The 11,932-nt window shown below is 36.9% G+C and overlaps 1 protein-coding gene across 1 annotated transcript in view; it reads right to left on the minus strand.

Moving 5' to 3' along the window:
* Positions 1-10,189, minus strand: part of LOC139742980 (unconventional myosin-XVI-like) — a 215,402-nt gene extending 205,213 nt beyond the window's left edge. Inside the window, exons 1-3 of the mRNA XM_071653486.1 lie at positions 10,168-10,189; positions 9,449-9,631; positions 6,772-6,885 (exon numbers count right to left, since the gene is read on the minus strand). Coding sequence (XP_071509587.1) covers positions 6,772-6,885; positions 9,449-9,631; positions 10,168-10,189 — 319 coding nt within the window. The remainder of the gene's footprint in view (positions 1-6,771; positions 6,886-9,448; positions 9,632-10,167) is intronic.
* Positions 10,190-11,932: the final 1,743 nt, after the last annotated feature.

Raw genomic sequence — 11,932 nt, forward strand, 5'->3', positions numbered from 1 at the left:
TATCTAAACATCTATTTCTCTATCTAAATCTCTCTCTTACATCCTTTTCTCTTTATAAATCTCTTTTTTCTGCCTCTACTTCACTCTCCCCTCTCTTTTTCCCTGTACCTATCTCTCCCTCCCTCTCTCCCTCTATCTAAACATCTATTTCTCTATCTAAATCTCTCTCTCTTTTACATCCTTTTCTCTTTATAAATCTCTTTTTCTGCCTCTACCTCACTCTCCTCTCTCTTTTCCCCTGTAGCTATCTCCTTTTCCCTCGTTCTATCTCTTTCTTTGTGTTCATACATCTATCTCTTCTATCTATCTAAACAACACCCTCTGTTTATCTTATCTTTCTCTATCTACTTATACATAGAATTATTTCTCTTTCTTAACTCTTTCTATCCCTACCTCTTTCTCCCTACACCTATCTCTTTTGTCTCTCTATCTACGTATTCCTCTACCTACTCAGACAGTATTTGTGTTTCTAAATTTATCCTTCTGTAGTTATCTCTCTCTCCCTTTCTCTCCCTATCTACTTATACATCAAACTACAGTTAAACTCGCATAAGTCGATCTTCTCGGGACTGAGCAAAACACATCGACTTAGGCGAGTTTCGACTTGTGCGTAAGTCGAAAAAAATCAACTTCCACACAACACGTACATTATGTATAATGTACATAATGTACATGTATGTTGTCTACTCTGGAGCCGAGAGGTGTGCCGCAGCACGGGTCGCCCGGCAGGGCTGCGGCTAACTTTGCATGGACAGTGCATTAGCATTGGCACAGGTCCGATTACTTTACACCCTTGTTAAACCTTGTGGAAGTGAATATGAACGATATTTGAGCAGTGATTGATTCCAGTTTACCATACCGTGGCTTGAAATGCGTGTAGAGGTGTACTTCTGATTTACCCGTGCCCGTAACTTTCCCCTACTTTCCACTTTGAAAACTCAGCAGCTTCATCCATCCACTGCACAGCGCAGACTGCAAACATACACAGACTATACACAGCCCAGTCGCTGTATGCACAACTATACACAGCCCAGTCGCTGTATGTACGTACGTAGCGCTAGCGCGACAGGGCTGTACCAGCGGACCTCCAAACACGAAGAGAGTTCAACAATCGCATGCGATCGCTTTGAATTTTGATACTTTAGATCGTTTTTTTGTCACCTGTCTGGTCAGGCTAGTTCTTATGTAAACAAAAACTGGCGTCTCGTGATTTTGACAGTGATTTATTGCACAATAAAATCTTATTCGACTTAGGCACACTGAATTTAATGGTTCTTCCGTGAAAGTGTTCTTGGAATTTCATCGACTTAGGCGAGTATTCGACTTACAAAATTCGACTTGTGAGTGAATTATTACACGTAAGTCAATGGGGAAAAATCGGGACTTTTTAAAATCATCGACTTGCGCGATTATTCGACATATGCGATGTCGACTTAGGCGAGTTTAACTGTATTTCTCTTTCTAAACAACTCTTTCTATCCCTTCCTCTTTCTCCCTCTCTTTATGTATACGTCTACCTATTTGTGTTTCTGAATTTATCTTTCTGTAGTTATCTCTCTCCCTTTCTCTCCCTATCTACTTATACATCAAATTATTTCTCTTTCTAAACAACTCTTTCTATCCCTACCTCTTCCTCCCTATACCTATCTCTTTCTCCCTCTCTCTGTCTACTGTAAAAGTGGTTTCTTTCGCGTACAGAAACTTTCGCGGTTTCCATTGGTGCCGACTTTTTCGCGTGTGTTTAAATTCGCGGTCGGTAATGATAGCGTTATAACAAGCCACGAGGTCAAAATATTTTCAGGTGATGTTAAATTCGCGGTTCAACCTCAAAGCGCAAAAAGCGCGAAAATAAAACCACCGCGAAAGAAACCACTTATACAGTATGTACACATCTATCGATCTATGTTTCTATTAAATCTCTCTTTCTGTACTTATCCCTTTCTCCCTTCTGTCTCTCTCTCTCTTCTCTATCTCTCCTTTTATATTTCTCCTTCCATCTACCTTGCTCTCTTGACAACCACTCCATCATACCCAAGGTCAAACTGGTGCCGAGTTCCTTCCTCAAAGCATTATGAACCGAAGACAAGGGACCACCGGGAAGTTTGTGAGGATATGTGTGATTTCCATCATGGTCTTGAACTCTTTTTTCGTCAAAAGTGTTGACAGCCTACGTCTTCATCATCACCAAAACATAAGCCATACTGATCTTGCGATGATTATCGAGCAAGTCTTCCCTAAAAAAAAAAAAAAAGAAAAAAAAAGCTGAAGTTATCAGTAACCACACAATCCAGTATGTCAGTAACCACACAATCCTGTAAGTCAGTAACCACACAATCCAGTATCAGGGTGTTCAGACGCAAAAAATTTATACCAGAACAGTATAGCTATACCAAAACGGTATAACTATATGATGAAATTACACGTCTGAACGCTGACTAACGAAACGATGTCTAACGAAACGACGTACAACTGTATAGCGAAACGACAGTCAGAGCATCGTTTCGAAATAGAACTTGATAACGAATCAGCATTCCATCTTGTTCATTGTGCGCCTGAACGTATGGCAACCATAGAATGGTATAACTGGGTGGGGCTTAATGGGAGCGAGCACGAAAGGTGACCTTGTACCTGCCACTCATGACCATAACAAAATGCGTAGTGAGAAACTGCATGTTTATACGACATTTTTCTGGAATGGTCGAAATTAGCGTCTGAATGGTCCATCGGCTATACAATGATTCCTTATACTTTGTTTCTCTATCAGGTTTTGGTATAAACTGGCTAGCGTCTGAACAGGGGTATGTCAATGATCTAACTGCCAACTGGTTCCTTTACAAAAACACGTAAACATAGAGCGAAAAAAGGGTACCCTTTCAATGACACTGCATTTTACGCACACATATACATTCCGATTTTGAGAGACACAACCTGATCAGATGAAATTCATTTTCAAACGTCTCCACTCAATCTTTACAGTATCTGTCAAAGAAATCAAAAACTCCCCAGCCTTACTTTTGTACTTTACAAAAATGCATCTATGCCTGCAAGAGCCAACGCAGACAGATTCTTTGGCATTTTAGTGTGAATGGTAATGAGAAGGTGGGGGGGGGGAGAGAACACTTTTGTGAGCTACTAAGTACGAGTATCTCCAGGACTGTTGCCATGGAAACTAAGAACACGGTAGGTATCCTTCAATGCTTAAATTGTGATGGAAATTGACTCAATTATTTTGCCACTTGCACAAGAAGCTGTGTTGATAGAATGGAATGGCATTGGTGGTAAATATTACCGTACCATGCTGAAATATCTCCAGCTATACACTACCTCGCTCTTATTTTTTTTCATCTACTTCTGATTCCATGCAAATTTTGAGAAGACATAAAAAAGTATAGCTATTGTGGTGTTGTGTAACCTGCCTTCAAATTTAAATATCTATCCCTATCTCTCACCAACATGGTTGTTATGTGATTGATTTCTATTTCTTCTTCTTCTCTTTCTTCTTCTTCTTCTTCTTTTCTTTTTCTAGACATCTTCTTTTCATGATGATGAACATCAATGATAAAAATAAACATAATGAAAATAATTTCTGATATTATCTATGTATTATGATTACTATCTATATTTTATAGGAAAATTCATTATGAATTACAACTTACTACCATAGCCATCATTTTTAGCACTCATTTCAGTAATTTCACCCTACAGTCACTATCATTCCCCTTGCATTTTCAGTAATTATATCTATGTCTTGTCTTTTTATGTCTTGTTTTTTCTTGTTAAGGATTTTTCCTCATCTCTCATGCATATATATATATATATATAAATAAATATAATATATATATATATATACATATAATACACATATATACATATATCTTTTTATATGACCCTCTGTCATTTAATCTTACCCAAGCCTTCCTCTGTTTGTTAATATTTTCTTTCCCCTAAAGAAATGAAGCAAGTAGACGCTGACTTAATGCTCAGACGCTGATTTTTGTCTAATCTTGTACAACAGAGTTTTTAAACAGTGCCCTCTGGCAGCCACAAGGGTGGAATTCTTAAAGTGACAATGCTTGGCCCTAAATTGGCAACTCATCCAAGGCAGCTATCTTTTTTTTTTTATAAACAGTTCAGAGGGTTTGTGCATTTTAACACAAAGTTGAGTAAAAAGTATATGAATGAATTTAACTCTTGTATATACTGTTTTATTTGGTCCTACTATTTAAAAAATGTCAGTGTTAAACAATACTAAGCAAAGCAAACTAGGAGTATATCACTAAATGTAACTGTAAAAGTGGATATCTTTTCGTGCGACTAATTTTTCACGAAAGGCCAGTTAAGAAGAGATTTGCATGTTTTTAATTCCGCGTAATCAAGACATCAACTACTGGAATGTATGGCAAGCAAAAATATTTGCGTGCTTTTATGTTCGTGCTAGCCTCTGGTTGCACAAAATGCGTGAAAATTTCAGTACCGCGAAAATTTCCACCTTTACAGTTAATCTCAAGCAAGAAGAAGCTACATTGTTGTTGTCAAATGCAAGAGAGAAGTCAGCAGTCATGCATGTATCTGAATCATTCAGACAATCAAGAGATTAATGGTGCTGAAATGCTGCAAAGATTTTAATGATACATAGGTTACAACTCGTTATTCCGAAGGTTCGTTTTTCCGAATTTCATTTTCGGATGAACAAATCTTCGGAATAACAAACCTTCGGAATAACGCCACAAATTTTCGGATTAAAAAATCCTTTTTCATTTTCAGATTAACGGACCTCTAGGTATAGGGAATTTGTGTGTTTCGGATTAACAACCTTCGGAATAACGAACAGCACCCGATACATGACACCTTTTCATGCTCTGTGAATTGAGTCCCCTCATAAACACTACAGTATACAGGAGGTGATGGCACAACATTTGCGATTTTACAGTTTGCTCCCAAAACCAATAAATTCTTCTCGTCTCCAACACCAAAAATGGCAGCAGACAGAGGGGACGAGGCGGCCGAAGTATTACGTAACTGCCAATCAGTGATACCACTAAAGCACTGCATGCTCACACAATTGTATGCATATTTACAGATTGTAGGTGACATGATGCTTAGCAATGATACTCTACAAACTGTACAGAAGCTCTAGTGGGGGACTGTTTGTGCGGCAACTGGGGAATTTTGGGGTACAGCAGGATTACTTGCAAAACCTTTAACGACTATTTGCAAATCAGTAAAGCGCAGTAGTTGAGTGATAAGTGCTTGTGGGTAAGCTGATACCAAGGTCACAAATAACAGCATCCTGGTTGGGAAGGATCTAATAAGAAAAAGACACAATCCTGTACCAACTTGCATATGAAATAAGTTAACAGGGGAAAAATGTGAACTAAAGTCAGAGAGCTATTTAAGCTGTACCCATGTTTCAAGACAATTTCAGATAGACTTTACATTTATTAAAGGGAGTTTAGTTCACGAATATGTGACATCCTGACAGCATATTCTTGCCGTAATGAAAGAACTTTGGTAATATGTCACTGCAAAAATTAAGTGTATAACTGCACATAAAAATCATACAAAAGAATGCAAATTTTAACCTTGTAAGCCTCATCTAAATGAAAGGAATCTTGGGAAGGATGTTGTCATTCTCTCAACGAACAAATGGTCAGTCTTACCAGTGACAAAAAACAAGACCATGAAAATTTCATGCTAAATAAAAAACTCACAAAACCTACACAAACAGATCCCATCTCCCTTCAGTCAAGGAAAGTGCATCAACCCTTAAAGGCATCTAGAAAACAGCAAATAGACATTAAATATACAATGCCAAATCAAACTAACTGCCTCATTACTCAATATCAAGTGACTGGACATCATCAAAAGTTCCATTGCATTTTGTTATGCTCATTCAACACCAAAAATATTAAGGGGAGGAATTTCATGAAGCATTTTGTTGGACATTTTTTTTTTCAGACAAATTTGCTCTCCGCCAATCAGATACAAGGATTGCAGTAGCTTATCACCGTTTGTCAGAAAAATATCTGACGAAATGCTTTATGAAATGCCCCCAGATCTTACAACCACAATATCCATCATGCTCAATGTCATCTTAATCACCATCATTGTCTTCATCATCATCGTCACCATCATCACCATCACCACCACCACCACCACCACTACCATCACCATCAACATCATCATCATCACCATCATCGTCATCTCCATCAACATTTTTTTTTTGTGTGTGTGTGATTATCATTTGATGTTCCCCACCATAACAACATTCCCATCATCAACAGTACACAATTCACCATCAGCACAAGTTTCACGATCATTGTCACAAACATCAGACTTGAGTACTTTCCAAAAAGTCTGTGCTATATTACCTAAGAACCACTTATTAACAATAATGACTATAATAACTATACTGATAATAATGAAAATCAGTGAAAATAATCTTTGTTTGAAACAATAAAATTACAACCTAAACCTCTGCATACCATCAATGATTCTAAATGTGGCACATAAAGATTTAACGCTACCACGGCTTTCCATCATCACTTCAACCTCAACATCATCTGATCTGAGAGTCACCGATACACACTTCACATGATTCAGCTGTCAGCTTTCTGGCTGTTCTCTGTTCACCATTTCAGCCACAACTACAATCAAACATCCATACAACTGCAAAGCAAACCAATATATACCAACACAAACACAAACACAAACAACTGACAAGATAGCACTTGGTACAAAAAATTGGGGAAGACTTATTCCTGTTTTCACCTTCTTTGTCATCGAAACGGGTGACCGCATCCCTCAATTTATTGGCGATGTCAAAGTTGACCACTGCCCCCTTGCTGTTTGGAGTCGAGCGTCTGCCAGACAATCTGCGACCAACTGAAAAATAATAATAATAGTAATCACAAATTCACAATGATGGAAAAATACTGGCAACAATAATGGTATTGAGTTTTTATTTTGTTTTATTTATTATTATCCATTCAACGGTTTTAGCACAACTCTTAGGGCGAGTCCTGTCTACGTGATTGCTTTTTATTGGCATTCAAGGCGCCTATTTTAACACAACAGGAGTTGTGCGGTAATAGTGTGGGCAACAACCGTGTCCAAGGATGGAAGGACCTGTTAAGTAGGAATTGAAATCTGGAACTCTTGTTTACGAGTCTAGTGCTTTCACCATTAATTGTACCAGTAGTCCACAGTGATACAACTATGAGACCCTGGAGACTATGAAGCTATGATAAAAATAAACAGACAAAAACACATACCTCTGAACTGAAGTGACAATATAAAAGGGTAATTCCATGAAGTTGGGGCACAAAGTGTTACATTTTAGCATAACTCAATACTAATTATGCTATACATATATTCTTTATAGGCTTTACATTTGTATTGAGACCATACATTTTCCTAGAAATTTTGTTTCATTCAGACTCAATTTTGATGAAGTTATTCAAAAAAAAAGTAACGGTGTCCTGTAGCATCGTGACGTGTCCATGTAGCATCGTGATAGTTAAAATCCGGTCCTAAAAGACAAATTAATGCAATAAGCTTGACCAAAATTTGATATAATATACATAATTACTAGATTAGTCAGATAGCTAAATATCTTAACTCTCCTTTCCACAGTTTTACTTTTACAAGAAAATTACACAATGTGTCACTATGCTACACGGTGTCCTACCAAATGTAACAAAAAAGGACACCTTGTAGCATCGTGATACATTTTGTAATTTTCTTTTAAAATTAAAACTGTGTACAGGAAATTTGGGATATTTAGCTATCTGACTAATCTAGTAAATATGCATATTGCATCAAATTTTGGTCAAGCTAATTGCCATAATTTGTCTCTTAGGACCAAATTTTAAAATTTCACGATGCTACATGGACACGTCACGATGCTACAGGACACCGTTACATATTGTTTAATAACTTCATCAAAATTGAGTCTGAATGGCACAAAATTTCCAGGAAAATGTATGGCCTCAATGCAAATGTAAAGCCTACAAACAATAAATGTATAGCATAATTAATATTGAGTTATGCTGAAATGTATTTTTCAAATATCACGATGCTACATGGACACTGCCCCAACTTCATGGAATTACCCAAAAACATTTGTAAGACATATCTCTGAGCTATGTATGGAGATCATAACATACACTAAAGGGAAGGAGGGGGGGTAAACTGTGGGATATCCCACAACTTCTATGATCCTGGTCAGCAAGTGGGTAATTCTTCACTTTAGTTTTGTCATGTTGTGACGTCTTAAGTTTGTCATAAATCATCTGGCCTTTCAATAGAATAACAGAGCTGCCAGAAAACCCCCACAGAATGCGGTGGATCAATTCACGCCTCTCTGCACATATGCACCGCAAACTGGGAGAAGGCTAGTGCTTTTTGTATTCACTACAATGCAGAAAAGAGAAGTAAAGAAAGACACTGAATAATATTGCACCCTAGTGTACCATTGTAGTCTCCTCTGTGTTCCACAGAATACCTTGGAAGGGGGAAGTTTGGAAAACGGAAGAAGATTGCACAAATATCCTTTAAGAAGAATAATTCACAATTTGAAGTGATCAGGACTATACTACGTAGACGCAGACTCTCATAATCCCATACCTCATCCTTCATGAATCTGTCGCAGAGGTTTTCTGTCGCAGAGTGTGAATAGTGAGAAATATATGACTGACACCAGATAAATTCTGATGTTTCTGTGCAAACAGTTTATTCCTATGCCAATTTATCCTGACTTTAAGTGGTCCAAATATAAGTTAGTCTGATAAGAAAGAGTGAAATATTACGAGTGCAATGGTAAAATTTTGATTGAAATCTGGTTGAAAAATAAGGAAGTTATGACATTTTGAAGTTCTACTAATTTTATAGGAAAAAGTTCTTGAACAGTCAATATGAATATGCAAATGGTAAAGTGAGCATGTCAGCCCCTCATAACTTGCCATATAGTTTGTACATTAAATTGTGAAATTTCCAGTTTTTCATTCAAATGCAATTATGCCCGAGGCTCAAATCCTGGTATATCTTAATGATCACTAATTGTTCAACCAGGACTAACATCATGGTTCAGACTTCAATGACAGAAACAATGAATTTTCGCCATTTTTTTTTTTGGTACAAGATCAATTGAAAATTGTGAGATTATGACATGGTTAGCTCATCCATTTGCATATTCATATCCACTGCACAATGGTTTGCACAAATTAGCAAAACTTCAAAATGACATAACTTCCTTATTTTTCATCCAATTTTAGTCAAGTTTTTACCACTGAACTCGCAAGATTTTACTGTTTTTTATCAGACAAAGTTATATTTGGACTGGATTTCCCCTTTAAATTTATAGTGAAAATTTCAGCATGCTAAGAATATTGATGATGCCCGACATCTGTGTCAGTGGAGAATTGAAGAAGGGTATCGGCCATCTTACTTTTCTCATGTTCGCCCTTCTCGCGTTCGTAGTATCGCTTGAGCTGTTCCTGCCGCAGCTTCTTGCAGGCCTTGACTCGCTGAGTTCGAGGCAGGTGGTCCAGGGAGCCCGACCCAGAGGGCTGGGGAGGTTGGAGGGTGGTGGCCTGGTAGATACTCTCCTGCGCCTGCTGCCTTTTCAGCACTGCGTGGAAAAGATCAGCAAAATGATGGATTGAGTTTGGGTCCAAATAACTCATAGACTCAAAGTTTGTTGCTAGCATAAGTATTATATTACCTGGTCATGATTTGATTCAATTCAATTCAATTCAGTTCAAATTTATGTACATTCATTGTGAGAAAATTAAATGATAAGTTTGATTAAGATTATCCTATTGAGGACAGACTGATTTTAACTATGTTGCCATTTTTTTACAACATGCATTTCCAATAAACACCTCCCCAAGTATTCATGGGAATTGTCTTCAACGGGTTAAGATTTGAATAAGATATTGACAGTCATTTCATAATTGAATTGCCCCAAAAATAAGAATATGAATGTCTGCTAATTTTTAGAACAGTTGCAGAAAAAGAACAATGCCAGCATTCTACGAAACAAAATCTGAAATAAAAGACACAGTACATGGGACATGCTCTGATGGATTTGTGTTCAGCGAAGTTGATCTATGTCAACATTTTGAAGACAATAAGCTAGATGCACTGCGACACGGATCTTTTTACTGTCATGCCCCCTGAATTCCATAGTTGAATTAACCAAGAAATTTCACATCAACTCTAACCACACTTTTTAATGAGTCTTTTTTGAAAAGGACTGCATTTTAATGTTAAAAAGAGGAAAGATGTTACATTGCCTGCCGCAATACTTGGATGGTTTGTGTCAATGTATTGATCCTTTTCTGTAATAAAACAATTGTTTTTCTTGTATGTTTGTCTTTACTTTCTCCTTTTATCTAATCTTGATCAAAGCTCTGTGAAAAGATCTGCTTAGCTGAGGATTGCATTCTTACTCTTAATAAGCAGTACATAATATTCCCTGAGCAAATTCTGTGAGGGAAGCACAGGAAACAAAACATATCCTCACGTACGACTTCCAAGTTCCCATATATCTGACTCTAGGTGGCGCTGTTCTCCCCAAAGATGCCATCACTCTCTCGTGACACAGTTCAAGGCTACCATGGCACAAGTATCATGCAATTCATGCCTTAACACGATAAACTGGAGTCATATTTACTAATCCCTCACGTGCTATGTTTGTTTGTATATTTTTCTCTTCTGTTTTATTGTGAACGTGATGTTTTCTTTTCAGCATGTGAAATAAATTTGAATTTGAATAAATTTGAATTTGAATATTCACCACTTGTAAAATGAGGCTCTGTGGAGAGCAGTAAAATATTATAGCTTTTTGTTTCAGCCTTGTTTATCAATTGACGAAGCCCATTTGAGAATTTCTTTGCACCTCCTGTAAATGCTCATACCTTTGACACCATTATTGATATATCACATAGAAAAAATGCATGTACTGCACAAGTGAGCCTTGTATAATCATATATCTGATTGTGATATTTTCAGAAAACACAATCCCTTTTTTTTTCTTCATTATGTTTCACCAGTATCTTTTGCATGTGAAATAATTTCAATGTCAAGTGAGTATAGATTTATATGATTCTTGGACTGACCTATATATTTCATTGTGATATTTTTCAGAAAACACAGTCCCTTTTTTTTCTTGATTCAGTATGTCAGTAATGTCAAGTGAGTATAGATTCTTGGGCTGGACCTATATATTTGATTGTGATATTTTTCAGAAAACACAGTCCCTTTTTTTTCTTCATTATGTTTCACCAAGCATCTTCTGCATGTGAAATAATTTCAATGTCAAGCGAGTATAGATTTATATGATTCTTGGACTGGACCTATATATTTGATTGTGATATTTTTCAGAAAACACAGTCCCTTTTTTTTCTTGATTCAGTATGTTTCACTAAGCCTCTTTTGCATGTGAAATAATTTAAATGTCAAGTGGGTATGATTCTCGCACTGGACGCATAGCCTCCAATTAAAAAAAAAAAAGAAAACATAAAAGAGTTGCCATTTCAAACTGCAATGATGGTAACTCTGTTCCTTCTTCTGAACAACATTTTGCAGGAAAAATAAAGTAAAAGAGGAAGTCCTGCAAAATTATTGACAAATTGCCCTACATTGACGTAAATATGCACCAAAATAATCAGTGTTTAGTAGTAGCCACAATAAAATTATGGCCATACATACTCAGGCAGGATTTGAACCTATGACCTCACAATAACCAGACAAGCATCTTATCCACTGCAGCACTGAGCTTCTGCTATACAGCCAGTGCTGCTTCTAGTTCTAATCCTTATAGCATGCAGCAGGTAATGAATATTTATTCAAACTAAAGTTTCATTAATTTGAATAAAGAAGAAGTCCTCTAAAAATAACCAGAACACATGATTAAAAATGAGGAGAA

This window comes from Diadema antillarum, unplaced genomic scaffold (genome assembly GCF_040938485.1).
Source record: "Diadema antillarum isolate AM-2024a unplaced genomic scaffold, OU_Dant_1.0 seq00001041_RagTag, whole genome shotgun sequence".
Classification (NCBI taxonomy): domain Eukaryota; kingdom Metazoa; phylum Echinodermata; class Echinoidea; order Diadematoida; family Diadematidae; genus Diadema; species Diadema antillarum.